This window comes from Schistocerca americana, chromosome 9, assembly GCF_021461395.2.
Source record: "Schistocerca americana isolate TAMUIC-IGC-003095 chromosome 9, iqSchAmer2.1, whole genome shotgun sequence".
NCBI classification, from domain to species: Eukaryota; Metazoa; Arthropoda; class Insecta; order Orthoptera; family Acrididae; genus Schistocerca; species Schistocerca americana.
In genome coordinates, this window is record NC_060127.1 from 125479832 (window position 1) to 125498278 (window position 18447).

Sequence of the window (18447 nt, forward strand, 5' to 3'; positions counted from 1 at the left end):
CGAACCCTCCAAATGTAGGTGGGCTTCGTCGCTAAACCAAACTATGCCAGCGCATACTATTTCCCAGAGTGCCGCGTGGCCAGCAGTTTGAACATCCTAACACAAACCGTAATGACGATTTTATTGCACGTATTTTAATAATATTGTCTCCCTGTATAAGATAACAGGTATAGCGTCAATCACAGGGATGAACAAATTTATTGTTACAATGAGCGGAATCGCCTACAACCTCTCTCAGTTGGGGAATCAGTGTTAAAGAAGGCCAAGCCTCGCAATTCTTATGTCGGAAACTAAACCTTCACTTCTGGTCGTCGTTCTTCCTGTGGTTTTCCCATCCTGCGGAAAGACTTCCGCTACGAGAATCCTTATAGTGGGCCCGCGGTGCCTGCGATGCTCACTGCGTGTGATTCCCTCTCGGCCTCAACAACTGACAATGCATCCATTGGGGGTAGCTGCTCCGTTGCTGGTTTTGCTGGCGGCGAACGGCACTACAGTGCTCGACTGTGTCTGCCTTAAGATCTACACCTCCAGCTTCCAGGGCTACGGTGCAGACTGGATATATAACGCCTACTGTGCAGGATCCAGTGAGTACTTTCTCGTATAGCACTGATTCACACTACTTCAATCACCGTCCAATGACATATATCGTTATCAAACAAGATAAGACATTCACAGTCTGACAGCAAATGACTGTGACACTCACCACACATCAATCGACTTTGTCCAGCCTTTCGCGTGTGACCAGATGGTACGAAGTGCGGTTTGGAAGGCTGAAAATAATCATAGCTGTTGCTTTTCTGCTCCTTACGTTTCGTCCAGGATTGCGCTGAACTTCCTCAGAGGCGCTTCTCCGCTGAGTCGGCAAGACTCATGGAAAGACATGAGGAAAGTTTCCAACCGATTTCTCATACACAAACAGCAGTTGATCGGCGTTGCCTGGTGAAACGTTGTTGTGATGCCTCGTGTAAGGAGGAGAAATGTGTACCATCACGTTACCGACTTTGATAAAGGTCGGATTGTAGCCTATCGCGATTGCGGCTTATTATATCACGACATTGCTGCTCGCGTTGGTCGAGATCTAATGACTGTTAACAGAAAATGGAATCGGTGGTTCAGGACGCTAATACGGAACGCCGTGCTGGATCCCAACGGCCTAGTATCACTAACAGTCGAGATGACAGGCATCTTACCCGCATGCCTGTAACGGACCGTGCAGTCACGTCTCAATCCCTGAGTCAACAGACGGGGACGTTTGCAAGACAACAACCATCTGCACGAACAGTTCGACGACGTTTGAAGCAGCATGGACTATCAGCTCGGAGACCATGGCTGCGGTTATCCTTGACGCTGCATCACAGGCAGGAGCGCCTGCGATGGTGTACTCAACGACGAACCTAGGTGCACGAATGACAAAACGTCATTTTTTTCGGATGAATCCAGGCTCTGTTTACAGCATCAGAATGGTCGCACCCGTGTTTGGCGACATCGCGGTGAACGCTCATTGGAAGCGTGTATTCGTCATCGCCATACTGGCGTATCATCCGGCGTGATGGTATGGGGTGCCATTGGTTACACGTCTCGGTCACCTCTTGTACGCATTGACGACACTTTGGACAGTGGACGTTACATTTCAGATGTGTTACGACCCGTGGCTCTACCCTTCATTCGATCCCTGCGAAACCCTACATTTCAGCGGGACAATGCACGACCGCATGTTGCCGGTCCTGTACGGGCCTTTCTGGATACAGAAAACGTTTGACTGCTGCCCTGGCCAGCACATTCTCCAGATCTCTCACCAATTGAAAACGGTTGGTCAATGGTGGCCGTGCAACTGGCTCGTCACAATACGCCAGTCACTACTCTTGATGAACTGTGGTATCGTGTTGAAGCTGCATGGGTAGCTGTACCTGTGCTCGGCATCCAATCTCTGCTTGACTCAATGCCTAGTCGTATCAAGGCCGTTATTACGGCCAGAGGTGGTTATTCTGGGTACTGATTTCTCAGAATCTATGCACCCAAATTTCGTGAAAATGTAATGACATGTCAGTTCTAGTATAATATATTTGTCCAATGAATACCCGTTTGTCAACTGCATTTCATCTTGGTGTAGCAATTTTAATGGCCAGTAGTGTACCGTCATACTTAGTCCTGTTACATGGAAGTTAAGTTTCCAAATCACTGTACGCAACTTCAATATAGATGACTTTTGCAATACAGATGGTCAACGTTATCCCATTCAGTGAATGATTAGTTTACGAGTAACTGTTAAGAAAGGCACGTAGCTAAAGTATCACACTAACTTTCGTGCCTTGTCACTGCATATCCATTCCTGATACTTCGACGCCTAAGACTTAGAAATTCACCACGACATTTAGTGACGTTCAATACTATGGTTTAATTAATATTCCTTACGGTATATATAGTTCTCGTTCCAACATAACTGACAATATAGTAGACAAATATACCAACGGTGCTGGCACACATTGCCTTTTCTTTCTACCCATAGGCATTGAAACTTATGCCCGCCTTTAATTCAAGCTGGCCGATCCTATTTCATGAGATCTTGACGACAATTTAAGCTAACTTTAATATTTATGGAATACAGTTTAAAGTATTCTTCCCTAGGCAGATAATGTTGACCTTGTTGCTCTAAAGAATATTTTTTATGAGAACTATAGCGCTGCCCGCTTAGTCACGCTGTATACAGTGTAGCCTTTGAGATATTATTCCTATCAAAGGTTAGTTTGCTGACAATATCCTGTAAGTGCTTGATCTATGTCGGTCAACAGCACGTAAGCGTGATGATGGGGCCGTTGTGGGCCCAGTCACACCCTACTTTAAATAGTAGGTTCTGATTTATGCTATTAACATACGTGAGACATTTACTCTTTGCTCGCTATTAGACCATATCCGTAATTTATGTTCCCGTTCAATAGGGAAGAATACAGCTTATGTTCATATTATTAGCTTGACCTTTATCGGTCAATAGTACATAAGTGTGTTGGCAGTTGCGTTGTACGTTCTGACACACCCTATGAAACTTCCTGGCAGATTAAAACTGTGTGCCGGACCGAGACTCGAACTCGGGACCTTTGCCTTTCGCGGACAAGTGGTCTCCTGCGCAGGAGAGCTTCTGTAAAGTTTGGAAGGTAGGAGACGAGATACTGGCAGAAGTGAAGCTGTGAAGAGGGTGCGTGAGGCGAGCTTGGGTAGCTCAGTTGGTAGAGCACTTGCCCCCGAAAAGCAAAGGTCCCGGGTTCGAGTCTCGGTCCGGCACACAGTTTTAATCTGCCAGGAAGTTTCATACCAGCGCACACTGCGCTGCAGAGTGAAAAGCTCATTCTGACACACCCTACTTTAAATATTAGGTCCTTATTTCTAGGTAGTCTATGTGAGAATTCCAAGACGCTCACAATAATCTTCATCCTAAATAGTTAATAGCCTTGTAGGCAACATCCTAAATAGGTAATATCTGATACACTAGAGTGTGTATTTCGACAATTAGCGTGGCATAACATATTTGAATACATAGGGTCTTGAACCCACTGCTAACTAATAATCAATCTTTTCCCTTAAGAGTTTTGTTCCACGTCACCCTTGTGACTACATACAGTGGACGATCGTACATATTATATTTATAGTTAGTGTATGTTTGCTTAAGTTATTACAGATTTCCTAAACACAACGTTGACCACCTGTGTATAAAGCCATAAATGATGCCCTAAGCTTTACACACCCAGTCAGCCATAAATGCGTGGTAATGTAGTGCCATAATATAACAACCTTAGTCAAATTTCGCGTTAACAAAGTGACGTATTACTCCATGTATAATGGAAATTATTTTATTTGCACCTTCTCCTAACCCTGAGAAGTTCTCGCGTTACTGACATATAACCTCGTTCATCCCCCGCTTGAGATCGTGCGGAACCATACCAACATAGAGGTGGTCATATGTGGTTTTTAATCTAACAAGCTGAACGTAACGTCTAAGTAAATTTCGTTTCAGTTAATAAGGTCTAGGTTTACATTTAACGCTCATCGGGATTCTATCTACTTAGTGCCTTGTTCCCTCACAAATTTCTACATATACATCTATTTCTACGTGATTACTGTGCTATGACAATAAAGTGCCTGGCAGAGGGTTCAGTGAACCACCTTCAAGCTGTCTCTCTACCGTTCCACTTTCGAACGGTACGCAGGAAAAACGAGCACTTAAATTTTTCTGTGCGAGCCCTTATTTCTCGTATTTTATCGTGATGATCATTTCTCCCTATGCAGGTGGGTGGCAACAGGATGTTTTCGCAATGGGAGGAGAAAACTGGTGATTCAAATTTCATGAGAAGATCCCGTCGCAACGAAAAACACCCTAGTTTTAATGATTGCCACTCCAAATCACGTATTATGTCTATGGCACTATCTCCCCTATTTCACGATAATACAAAACGAGCTGCCCTACTTTGTACTTTTTCAATGTCATCAGTCAGTCCCACCTGATGCAGATCCCACACCGCACAGCAGTACTCCAGAATAGGGCGGACAAGGGTGGTGTAAGCAGTCTCTTTAGTAGACCTGTTGCACCTTCCAAGTGTTCTGCCAATGAATCGCAGTCTTTGGTTTGCTCTACCCATAATATTATCTATGTGATCGTTCCAATTTAGGTATTTGTAATTGTAATCCCAAAGTATTTAGCTGAATTTACAGCTTTCAGATTTGTGTGACTTATCCCGTAATCGAAATTTAGCTGATTTGTTCTAGTACTCATGTGAATAACTTCACACTTTTCTTTATTCAGGGTCAATTGCCACTTTTCGCACCATACAAATATTTTATCTAAATCATTTTGCAAGTTATTTTGATCATCTGATGACTTTACAAGACGGTAAATGAAAGCATCATCTGGAAACAGTCTGAGACGGCTACTCAGATTGTCTACTATGTCGTTAATAGAGGTCAGGAACAATAGATGGCCTGTAACACTTCCCTTGGGCAACGCCGGATATCATTTCTGTTTTACTTGATGACTTTCCTTCTATGACTACGAACTGTGACCTTTCTGACAGGAAATCACGAATCCACTCGCACAACTGAGGCGATATTCCATAGATAGTTACGTTACAAGACGCTTGTGAGGAACAGTGTCGAAAACCTTCTGGAAATCTAACAATGTGGAATCAATTTGATAGCCCGTGTCGATAGCACCCATCAGTTCGTGATTATAAAGAGCTAGTTGTGTTTCGCAAGAATGGTATTTTCTGAATCAGTGCCGACTATGTGTCCATAAATCGTTTTCTTCGATGTACTTTATGATGTTCAAATACAGTATACATTCCAAAACGCTACTGCAAATCGACATTACTGATATGGGCCTGTAATTCAGTTTATTACTCCTCCTTCCCTTTTTGGGTATTGGTGTGACTTGAGCAACTTTTCAGTCTTTAGGTACGGACCTTTCTGTGAGCGAGCGGCTGTATATAATTGCTAAATACGGAGCTATTATATGAGCATACTCTGAGAGGAACCTGACTGGTATACAATCTGGACCGAAGGCCTTTTCTTTATTAAGTGATTTAAGCTGCTTTGTTACACCGAGGATATCTACTTCTATGCTTCTCATCTTGGCAGTTGTTCTTGATTGGAATTCAGGAATATTTAGTTCGTCTTCTTCGGTGAAGGAGTTTCGGGAAACCGTTTTTAATAACTCTGCTTTAGTGGCACTGTTATCAGTGACTTCGCCGTTGTTATCGTGCAGTGAAGGTATTGATTGCGTCTTGCCACTGGTGTGGTTTATGGTTTAAGGTTATAGGTAATTTCTCAGTACATAACATAAAGACAGCCAATGGCAGGCACCTTTGACTTTCCGTGATCCGCCATCTTGCTCGGCACATATCCGCGTGCCACAGTCAGTTCCAACGTAGCGTCCACGGTTAATCGACTGCTTTCCACGAAGGGGCTGTTCCTCAGCTAAGTAACGTAGGTTGACCTGGTATCACGGTACTTAAGCTTTTTATGTTCGACCGTGTCTTATTCTGGCATGTATTAGTTTATTTTATGCTTCTGATGAAGGCTAGGTTAACTGAAACCTGGGTAAAGACCAGTAACATTTCGCAACTGAGGCGGATTCTTGAAATATTAATTTATCACAGTTGCTGACTGGGCTGAAACACGTTAAAAATTCCTAGGTGTCTGTCACCATCGTAAAGATGTCGTGCAAATCTGTCCGATCCCCCGTGTGCGGCCCGCCCGCAATGCTGGAACGTGCGAACACTCTCATTCGAAGTGATCAACGCGTCACACGCACCTCGCTGCTCAACTGTCCGTTTCTTTTGTTAGTGCTGGCACACTCATCTACCCGTAGGGGTACACAGATGTGTGTGCCCACTGGGATCATCTCCACTTAAGAGAAGACCATAAAGATCAACGAAGGACCATCTGTGTGGAACTGTTTGCTTGCTACAGGGCTGATAGTACCATTTCTTATCGAACATCGTCACGGGCGATAAAATGTAGGTTCATCACTTCGCACCGGAAACGGAACTGCAAGCCATGGTGTGGCGTCATATCACATCTCCTCCGTACAAAAAGCTTAAAACCGCAGCCACAGACGATAGAATCATGATCTTCTGGGCCTCTGAAGGAGTTATTCTCTTTGATACTCTCCCTCATGGTTGCGGGCTTTCAAAGAAATTAATGGTGGCCTTCAGCTTAGAGTTGAAATATTAAAATTACAATGAAATGAACACCCTGAGCGTTGACAACCGTCAACAGGGACAGATGAAAATGTGTGGTCCGACCGGGACTCGAACCCGGGATCTCCTGCTTACATGGCAGATGCTCTATCCATCTTTTTTTGTCTTTAACCACTTTTATTTAACCACTTTTTTCCATTTTTTTGTTTTTTTCTCTATCCACTTTTTTTATATACATCCTTTTTTCCAGCAATCCAATTTTTATTAACCACTTTTATTTTCTTTTTATTTTATATTTATTTTTATATTTTTTTGTATTTTTAGGATGGTCAGGGCGTGGTACACGCCGCACTAGCAGTGGGGTCTCTTCACGGCACTGCCAGTGCGTCGAGGCCCAAACACCTTCCACACCATTTTCATGTTCCCTGTTGGGACATAGCACTGTGCAGAAATCTTAACACAATATTCCCATTCTCCGATGTAAGAAAGACGAAGAAACCTCTTCTCTGAGTAGAAACTGAACACTGATAAAAACTTAACAATTCTTCTCGAATCACACAAATACGTTGGAAGTCGAACACGAGTAATTTTGAAAAAATGTTTTGAAAAAAGAAAAAAAATGTTCCGGAAGCAAGGTAATAGTAAATAAAAATAAGAAACCAAGTGACTTTTAATTTTCTTCTGTTCGTTCTCGTTCAAGGTGTTGTAGTGGTTCCACATATTTAACCAACACCCATTCTTTCAAAAACGATCTTCAGCATGTTGCCGTAGTGCTTCTTGTGGTTGCGATACGTGCTGATTTTTGCATATTCACACTTCATGTAAACGCGGAATTCTATCTCGTTGTCCGACCCAAGTTTGTGGGTGACATAACTAACATATTTTCCCAGTAACCTGGTCTCAGGAGGAGCGATGGCGTTTTATATTCCGTAGAGGATCTGGTGAGAAAGGCAATTTTTTGCCTGATCCAATTCCAGTTATGCACATTGCCACCACAGGTGAATCTGTGGCTGAGTGTATCCACCTGATTGCATTTTCCACAAACGCGTGTCTGTTTTAAACCGATCCCATACAGTCTCTCGTTGGTGCTGATGACATGATTAACTGTTTTGTACCATGCGGAAATAGCGTCTGTACGTAGCCTGGCATAGTTGATGTTCCGCCACACAGCTTTCCAGTCACAATTTGGGAATTTCGTTTCAGTTTTGTTTCTACCTTCATTTAACTTCCTTTCAAGTATGATGTCACGCGCTGTGATACGTGTGTTGCTTCTGATTTCGTCACTAAGATAACTTGCTTCGAGGAAAAAGTTCCTCACATACTGCAGAGGGGCATTAATCCTTAGCACATCAATCGGTGCTTGCAGGCTATGGGGTGTCACAGCCTCAAAGAGCTTTGCGGTTATACATTGTGGAAGTTCTCTGAGTATATGGAAAGTCCGTTCGAGGAACAGAGCAGACGCTTTATTGCGAATATCCACCAAATCGAGGTCCCCGTTTCTGACATCCAGTATAACGGTAGTCGCACCAACCCTGAATATGTCTCCTCGCCATAAATAATTGGTAACAGTGGACATGATCCCTTTCGCTACTAGTTTAGGGATTGGAAATACCTGTGCAGTGAAATACGCTTTAGACAAAACGCAGGAGTTGATGAATCTGACTTTTGCACCAGGTCCATAGTTCGATGGATGTTCTCCATTACAGCACCATGAACTTTCCTCCTAGTTTCCGTCCAGTTAAAAGCAGCCATCCTCATCGGACATGCCATTAAGGTTATTCCCAAAGCTTCATGTTTGTTGTCTTGTTTTGCCCATGCCAGTCGAAGGTGATCTAGGCCCCGTAGATACAATATTTGACTTTTGTTTTCATTTGCTGTCGCTCCCGACGCTAGACAATATCTTTGGATTTCTCTTTCCAGTGTAACTGTCTCCTCCTTATTCCTTATTACAACGCCCACGTCATCAGCATAAGCTCGTATGACAGTTTTCTCACCACTCAATGTTACACCCGTTAATCTTCCGTGGGCAGTGCGGAGGAAGGGCCTTAAAGATACGGAAAATAAAAACATAGATAAGGGACTGCCCTGTGGAACCCCTCGCCTTATCTGTATGGGTTTAAATGTTTGGCCATTGATTGCTATTTTCGCATTTATACCTGTTGCAATATTCCATAGCATGTTCACAATCTGGGGGTGGAAAGCCATTCTTAACAGCGTCGCAAATCTATAAAGATTAAAGCACATTTTATACTTGTCTCTGAGGTAATTGCAATGACGTCTCTGTATGCAGATAGACTTTCGAATATCGTTCTGGTCGGAGAACAAGATTGATGATGACTCAATATTTTGTTGGAAAAGGCAGAGAGTCTTTTCTTGATAATACGCGAAATTATTTTGCAATCAGAATTTAGTAGCGAAAGAGGCCGAAAATTGTTTAAGTTGGTTTTGCCTTTACTCTTAGGAATCAGTACTATTTTACTTTCCTTAAACTCTGCAGGGACCGGTTTTCCGTTCAGGACCTCATTTCCCATGGAAGTGATGTTGTCCCCAATTATAGACCAGTAGCGGGCATGAAACTCCACAGGGAGGCCATCAAGTCCCGGAGATTTTTTGAGAGGTGAGTTACGCACTGCCTCATGCACTTCATCTTTAGTAATAGGTGACAGGATGTCAGCGTTGTCTGTTCCCGACAATTGTGGACCTGCTGCATCTTCCACTGTGGTAGGGGCATATAAGGTTTCATAGTAACTGTGGACTTCGTCCAGTATTCCTTTCTGGCATGTGAGCCTCGTACCAGTATGCGTCTGGACTTCATCAATTAAAGTTAGACGTCTGTTTTTAGCATGCCGCACCAAGTGATACAGAGAAGCTGTTTCATCTGCTACGACTGATGTGGCTTTCGATTTAATTTTGAGTCCCTCCATCTGTTGCCGTTTAATGCTTAATAACTTGGCTTTTATTTTTTGATATCATTCAGACGAATTACGTCATCATGGGCCTGTTGATATAAGTCTCTTAAAACTTTGTAATAAAAACTCCATTTTGTATTCCTCAACTCCCTGGCCTCGCTGCACTATACTGCATGACAACTTTCCGCAGCCTTGGTTTAGCCCTCCTAGTCCACCAGTCAATGACTATTGGGTGCTCGTCTACTGTGCGGAGGCACATAGTCCACGCTACTCTTATTTCCTGTTCCAGTTCTTCGTCAGCTAAAACAGAGATATCTAAATTCCATTGGCCTCTGAATCGATGGGTTGGCTGTACACTTAAATTAAAGCAAGTTAAAAGTGTACTGTGATCGCTAAAATACACTGGAATAGTTTCAACGTTTAATAAATAATTTTGAAAACTTGGTGACACGTAAATTCTATCTAGTCTGCTGCGGAAGTGGCTGGTTGTATACGTGAACCCGACTGACGTCGGGTGCTGAAGCTCCCACACATCCTTAAGGTGTAGATCACTTACTAACTTTTTTTAACTGTGGCGAGTAGTTGAAGTTGGGTTGTTGATCTTTCTGGTTTAAAACACAGTTAAAATCTCCACCTAGTATAAGAGAACACGGATTTTTCCTCAATAAATAAATCAGTTCATCTTGAAAAAACTTCGCACGATCCAATTTGTGGGAATTTCCTGATGGGGCGTAAAGCACTGTCACACCAAAAGTTTTTATGCCTATGGCTCTTCCTGATTCTAATCGTTCGATTTCAGTCACCGGAATGCCTTCCCTTATAAGAATGGCTGTACCGATATTGGCTTCCGTAGAAACATTAACAATTTCAAAAAAGCCTGGGATCCGAAATTCCGTTACCACAACTTCTTGTAGCAGCACGATATCTGTCCCGGATTGGTAAAGAATTCTTTTAGTGCTGCCAATTTCAAGGGTGACTGTATTAATGTTAATAGTAGTAATGTTATAAGCTTGCATCACAGACATACCAGAAGAAGCTATTTGGGATGAGGATCGGTATGATTATAGCAGCAACGTGCTTCCCTACAAGGCACAATCTTTACAAGCTGTGTGCCAATTACATGTACTAACTTCCTAGAAAAATTCGCACTGCTTTTAAACAAAGAGCTTGCGAAGAAAAGTATCCTGAAATCCTGACAATGCATTGCTATAAGTCACTGTGGCCCTTCTCTTTCTCCTCTTCAGTGTAGGCCCTCATGACTTCATATTTAATGTTCTTTTTCTTGATGTCTTTCTTCTCTGGTGTGGCTTTCGCTTGATGACGCGTGACAGCAAGACCCGGTGTCGGTCGCAGCCGCCGGCGGTGGCCGTCTGGCGCAACGGCCGAGGCTTGCGAGTCGTCGATATTTGGTTGCGGCGTGGTGTCTGTTGTGTTGTCTTGCTGGCGAGGCGGTGATGCTTGTTTATTTCCTCCTTCGGTGCGGCGTTGCGCTTCGGAGTCAGCAGGTTGTTTACTTGGTACTTCCTCGTACTGTTCGCACTGTATGGGCTGTGCACTTGATGCGGTTGTTGCAGCTGTGGCCTCAGGCTCAGGGTCACATTTCCGTGAAAGGTCACTACCAGCTGCGTCACTATCTGTTCGTGGCGGTATAAGTCCTTGTGCGGAAGTGGGAGCCACATCGACCCGCATTCCATCTCCTTTTTCCACTTGCAACAGATCTTCAGGACTGGGCTTCGGCTTCCTGGCAACGGGTGTTTCACAGGAAGAGTCCTCATCAACATTTTTTTCAGTGTCCTCTAGAGGACGCTTTTTAGCGGGAATCTCGCTGTCACGGGACGGAATTTCAGCAGTTAATGCAGGTTTTAAAGACGGAAAGTCATTAACATTAAGTGCAACATTTTCAGAGGCAGTAACAGGATCCACGACAGCCGCCGGCTCTCTTGTATTACTGGCTGGCAACAAATCGTTGACTGTTAATTTCCGGCGTTGCGTAAGGTTATTCGTTAGCACAAATACACGGCGTGGGCAGTCCTGACGGAGGTGACCAGACTCGTTACATACATGACATGTAGGGGTTTGCCCTGAGTACATAACATGCGCCTTGTGCCCGTCAACAAAGATGTGGGAGGGAATGTTTGCCTTCACTTCCATCTCCACGGAGCGAATGCCGTTATAACACTGCAGCTTGAAATGCGAAGCCCACCTTTCGTTGACTATTTTCCTGACAACCCCATACTTTGAAAGGATATCTTTAATTTTCGAGTTGTCTACTTCTATGGGAATATTCAAAACCCTAACATTCCAAATTACAGACTCGGAATTGACAGTACATTTAGTACCATCACGGTGTATAAATTCCATTTCCTAACCAAATTTTGCCAGAAAGCAGTCTACACCATCGCAATCGTTAAACTTTACAAAAATGCAGTATTCATCAGAGTCTAGCTGCATGGTATGAACGGATTCAGAATGAAGGCCAATTACCTCGGTAATCCAGTCGTGTATTTTAAGTGCAGAGGGCTGTACTCGACGGGTGCACTTGTCGAAGGTGAAAATCACGGGGTTTCTTCTCACGGAGTTTGCCATATTGTTCTGCAGCGAAGAAATCTCGGACAACGCCGAAATCCCAACGGCACTACGTAGAAAGACGACACGAACGAAGACCAAATGCTCAATTGATAACGCTTAATTCACGTGCAAAAAGTCAATAAACGATCACGAAACACGAAAACCCTGGTGTAAACACTGAACGTTCACGGAGCAAACTTGAGGAGCGTGCGACCGCTGCGACAGCTAAAGCCAGACTGCTGAGCCACCGAGGACACAGAGGATAGCGCGACTGCAGGGATTTATCTCTGGCACGCCTGCCGCGAAACCCACATTCTCAACGTATTCTCCCGCGCTACGTTCGTAGTGCCCCCGCCCATTATACTCATTACTCGCGGCGCGTTGCCGATTCCCGTAAGAGTTCGGGCACTGTTTGTCCAGAAGAAGAAGATGGTCAAGTAGCCGGTGAGCCTTAACCATATATATACTAAGATGGTATCTGTTCTTTCGTACATGTTCCGAAAGAACAGACAACATCTTAGTATATATATAGAAATATTAAAAGTTTTGGCTGGTTTCTTTGTCTAGGGGCTGGGATACGTAGTTGCCGCATTACAAGCCAAATACTGCTGAGTCTACAGTATACAATATCAATATACACACGAATCGAATGGTCGAAGGTTCCTATCACTCGGCAATTGTGAATTTTGAATGTAACATAGAAATTTATAAATGAAAGATTGCAGTTAAATAAAATCTGCAGATACTATTTTTAACTACTTTAAATGATGAGTACGAAAGCAGAAGTACCTTTAAGAATGCCGCTTATTACTGCAAAACACTTATTGGTTATCGTTGGTTCAGCAATTAAATAAAATATAAGTTGAATAACAGGGAGACAATAGATTCCTACTTCACGTAATTAGTTATGAACAACAGCATAACCGCGTGAGATATTCACTTCTAGATGCATACTACGTCTTCACTGCAGAAGCCATGGAAGTCGCACAAGTGCACAAGCCGGCACTACGAAATATTTCTATCTCCCGCGACCACGCACAAACTGCTCAATACTCTCCAAGCATTTCCTGCGACTGCCCGTCGCGCCTTCCCGTCCAGCACTCCCCTGTGTCCTGTGCGACCCGAATCTCCTCCCCCACTTCCATCCAATCTCTCCATTGGCTTCGGTAGTCGCCTACTGTAGTAAAGAGCGCTGTGATTGGCTAGAGCGCTCCCGCCATGTCTCCAAGCCAACGCACACTCACAAACATATTGAAACACATACGAAATACTGGATTTACATTTAAATGACTTGAAATTAAATAAATATTCCTACGGCTGGACCATAAACGCGCTCTAACACACATATTTAATACATAAACAAATTAAATAAACATATATCAAAGGAATAGAAACAAAAGTAGGCCAGTAGCCTAATGACTTAGAGCTTCCTAAAACACAGTAAATATTTGACCAATTTCTTCATGAATAGCACATACTGGATATAGACCAAGACGTACACGAATAGCTACATTTATAAGCATGGTGCTTTTTTCCTGTAATTGTGGAGTACTTATCGCCTGATACCATCAATAATGACCTCCAATAAGTCATCTACTATTAAAGATACATGCCTGTAATTCATACCAATTTAGGTTTACACTATTAGCTTTCTAAAGACACGTCGATCGTCAAAATCGGATGACCCGTTTAGGTTTTGGAAATTCGCTGCTGGGTGTTACTTATATAATTTACAATGAGATACTAAACTTTAACCTAATAAAGATATTGAAAATCTAATTAAACCACCAGAATCGTTGCGCAAATAATGGTAATGCATATGTATCTTTTTGAGGTATCATGATTCCTCCAGCTATTATTCATTTCTACACGAACTGTGAAATGTCTGCCATTATGGTTTCACGAAGTCCGCCATGTTTGGCATTCCCGGCCTACAAATCTCCTTCATCGACACAGCGTCAACACGGAATTCCCAGCCACACGGTTGGCCTGGATCTCGCACTGGGGCTGCCCCTCTTGCTCCGACTGACGTCCGGCACCACGCAGTTGCTGAGCAGCTCCGGCTTGCCGACCCGCGGCCCGTGCGGCCACGCCAACTCGGAACTTAGAATATTTTCATGGCGCCACGTCTTGCCCGTTACCTCATATAGTGTAACGATCAACTCTGAAGTGTGATGCGCTACCCTCAGTAAATTGAAATGCAAACGAACTTCTCTATCTCCACAACAGTGCAAGGTCTCACACAAGGCTGCACACCCGAGAGGAGCTTATAAAAACTCACTGGACTCTTCTCCCTTATCCACCCCACAGCCCGGATCTCGCTACTACCTACTTCCATCTGTCTGGTCCAATGAAGGATGCAGTGAGCAGGAAGCAGTACACGCATGATGGGGAGGATACTAATACGACAAGACGTTGGCTCCAACGTCGACCAGTAGACTGGAACCATATGAACTTAGGGGTGCACCCAGTAAGGTGGTATCATGCCACAGCTGAACTCGATGTCTCTCTGGTAGTGCTGGCCAGTTGCGTTTCTCAAAAGGTGTGCACTCGCTGGGTTCCTCGGCGCGTCTGCACATTCCAAGTTCCATCTGTTTGGTTGAATGAAGGATGCACTTCGCGGCATACAGTACGTTTATAATTGGGAGGTTACAGATGCAGCAAGACTTTGGTTACGACCATTAGAGTGGTATCAAGCGATCACACAGGCCTTCCCATTACAGTGGCATATGGTCGTCGCATTGAACTGAGATTACGTTGAAAAATAGGGTTTTGTAGCTAAAAGTGTAGGGAATAATATAGTGTATTGGAATCCTGAATAAATTCGACCTACTTTTAACCCTTTCGGGACGCAAGGTCCGTAAACATGGCCCGACGTGACAGTCGCTATGGGACGCGAGGCCCGTATACGTGGACCGATTGTCACGTCACACACCCAGTGCTGTATCTAGGAACTGACTTTGAGTATCGACACGGGACGGGGCGCATCCTGACAAAAGGGTAACCGTTCTGGCTAATATCAGTTGGCGATCGTCAGCGCTTACTTACTGCATGTCATCGTAGCAAAGAAAAGAGGAGAGACACCAAAGAGTCATTTGCAGTTTCGGAAGAGTCTCGTCAAGGAGCTTGTGGGCGAGGTCAGGGCTCGAGGAAGAGGCCACGCTCTGAGCATGGTGACCTACACAGGATGGACAGCCTGTACTAAGCTATCGCAAGAATAGACACCGGAAAACAGTGTGACTGTGTCGTTTGCAGTGATCGCTCCAAGCCAGGAGGGTGAAAACGGTTCCCTTTTTTCTTCTGCGAAACTTGTCTGTCCAACCCTTCTCTTCATCTGCCTGAGTTCTTCAACAGGCATCACAAAGTAGCAAAGTACCGAGAGGACTTGTAAAATATGGTTGCCTATCGAAAACTCGATATGCAAAAGTTGTAAAGTTTGTTTTAAGCAAATTTTATGAAATTTTGTTGTTTATTGACGTAAATTAAATTTTTCTTCGCTCAAAATGGACTTTTTATTTTTCTTCCCACGCACGTATGTCGTTTTAAAGCTAAAACTTTAAAGACTAAGATACAACTAATTTCAATAGGTATAATTCAATGCTTCACCTCACAACTAAAAAAAAGTAACAAAAAATCAAAATTTTCATTTTTTCTGTTTTAACACCACCGCCAAGTCAAAAATTGCGTTATATGGAATAATGAAAACAGTATACCGGTAGACAGCGTGTTTTAAGCTTCATTTACAAAAAAAAAAAGAAATAAATTACACCCGTAAGTCAAACATAAGCGATGAAAGAAACCAAGGGATATGGAACCCGTACAGCCGAAGTGGCCGTGCGGTTAAAGGCGCTGCAGTCTGGAACCGCAAGGCCGCTACGCGCGCAGGTTCGAATCCTGCCTCGGGCATGGATGTTTGTGATGTCCTTAGGTTAGTTAGGTTCTAGGGGACTAATGACCTCAGCAGTTGAGTCCCATAGTGCTCAGAGCCATTTGAACCATTTTGGAACCCGTACAGCGCCGCCGAATCGCTCCGCTTTGAGGAAACGCGCTCCGTCCCGAAAGGGTTAAAAGGAAAAAAATGTGTCGCATTATTTATTGAACGCCCCTCGTAGCAGTTCCGATTATGTGTTGTGTACCAACTGGCAAACGCAGTCAGTAACCCCAGGTAATGGGCATGTACGAGGAGAGCGACGAATGTAACCTAGTCACGTTCATACTCTTCGGAGTCTCCACATATGAGCATCACGATGCTCTTATCAGAACAAGGACTCGTCTGAAAAACCGATCTGCTGAAACTCCTGTGTAGAGTGTTGTCGTCGTGCACGACCACTGTCGCCGCATCTCTCTCTGCTTCCGGACCAATGGAAGCCACCACTAAGGTCCTCGTACTGACCGTCAGCTGATACGCTAATTACTTCTGTGGCGAAGGACGCAGGACACCTCAAGCCATGTTGACGTGCACTAACTGCCGTCTCAGTGACTACTGCTGACGTAGACACACTGAGGTGATAAAAGCCATATGATACCACCTAGTATGGTGTCGGAATTATTGAGCCATGGTGCTTCCGTAGCCGTCCACAATTGCGAAGGTGTTGCCGGTGCAAGGATTTTGTGCACGAGCTGACCTCTGGCGTCTGTCTGATAAATGTTCAATGGGATCAATGTCGGGTGATCTGGCTGGCCAAATCATTCTGTTGATCTGTCCGGGATATTCTGCAAACCAGTCGCAATCAGCTGTGGCTCCCTGGCATGACTCTGTTGTTTCTAAACATGGAGTTCATGAATGGCTGGCAGTGGTCTCCAAATACACTAACGTAACCATTTCCAGTCAATGACAGGTTCAGTTGGCTCAAAGGAGCCAATCACTCCATACAAACACAGCTCACACCATTATGGAGCGACCCACTAGCTTGCCCAGTACCTTGTTGACAACTGTGGTGCTTGAATAATATTGATAACAAAACTGGGGGCTGTATTTAGATCCAAAAGTCATCTTCAGGCCCCAAACGTATACAGGGTGGTCCACTGATAGTGACCAGGCCTAATATCTTACGAAATAAGCATCAAACGAAAAAGCTACAAAGAACGAAACTCGTCTAGCTTGAAGGGAAAAACCAGATGGCGCTATGGCTGGCCCGCGCTGCCATAGGTCAAAAGGATATCAACTGCGTTTTTTTAAAAATAGGAACCCCTATTTTTTATTACATATGAATTTATTACATATGAATTTTTATTACATATGAATGTTTTAGTTGGACCACTTTTTCGCTTTGTGATTGATGGCACTGTAATAGTCACAAACCATAAGTACGTGATATCACGTAACATTCCACCAGTGCGGACGGTATTTGCTTCGTGATACATTACCCATGTTAAAATGGACAGTTTATCAATTGCGGAAAAGGTCGATATCGTGTTGATGTATGGCTACTGTGATCAAAATGCCCGACAGGCGTGTGCTATGTTTGCTGCTCGGTATCCTGGACGACATCATCCAAGTATCCGGACCGTTCGCCGGATAGTAACGTTATTTAAGGAAACAGGAAGTGTGCAGCCACATGTGAAGCGTCAACCACTACGTGCAACAAATGACGATCCCCAAGTAGGTGTTTTAGCTGCTTTCACGGCTAAACCGCGCGTCAGTAGCAGACAAATTGCGCGAGAATCGGGAATCTCAGAAACGTCGGTGTTGAGAATGCTACATCAACATCGATTGCACCCGTACCATATTTCTATGCACCAGGAATAGCTTGACGATGACTTTGAACGTCGCGTACAGTTCCGCCACTGGGCACAAGAGAAATTACGGGACGATGACAGATTTTTTGCACGCGTTCTATTTAGCGACGAAGCGTCATTCACCAACAACGGTAACGTAAACCGGCATAATTTGAACTATTGGGCAACCGGAAAATTCACGATGGCTGCGATAAGTGCAACATCACCGACCTTGGCGGGTTAATGTATGGTGCGGCATTATGGGAGCAAGGATTATTTCCCCCATTTTATCGATGGCAAACTAAATGGTGCAATGTATGCTGATTTCCTACGTACTGTTCTACTGATGTTAATATAAGAAGTTTCACTGCATGACAGAATGGCGATGTACTTCCAACATGATGGATGTCCGGCATACAGGTCGCGTGCGGTTGAAGCGGTATTGAATACCAAATTTCATGACAGGTGGATTGGTCGTCAAAGCACCATACCATGACCCGCACGTTCACCGAATCTGACGACCCCGGATTTCTTTCTGTGGAGAAAGTTGATATTTGCTATCGTGA

The 18447-nt window shown here is 44.0% G+C and overlaps 1 protein-coding gene across 1 annotated transcript in view; it reads left to right on the top strand.

Annotated features, from left to right (window-relative positions):
* Window positions 1-433: 433 nt before the first annotated feature.
* The window catches only part of LOC124550736, a 102341-nt gene continuing 84327 nt past the window's right edge, over window positions 434-18447 (top strand). Inside the window, exon 1 of the mRNA XM_047125456.1 lies at window positions 434-584. Within this exon, the coding sequence (XP_046981412.1) occupies window positions 434-584 (151 nt within the window). The remainder of the gene's footprint in view (window positions 585-18447) is intronic.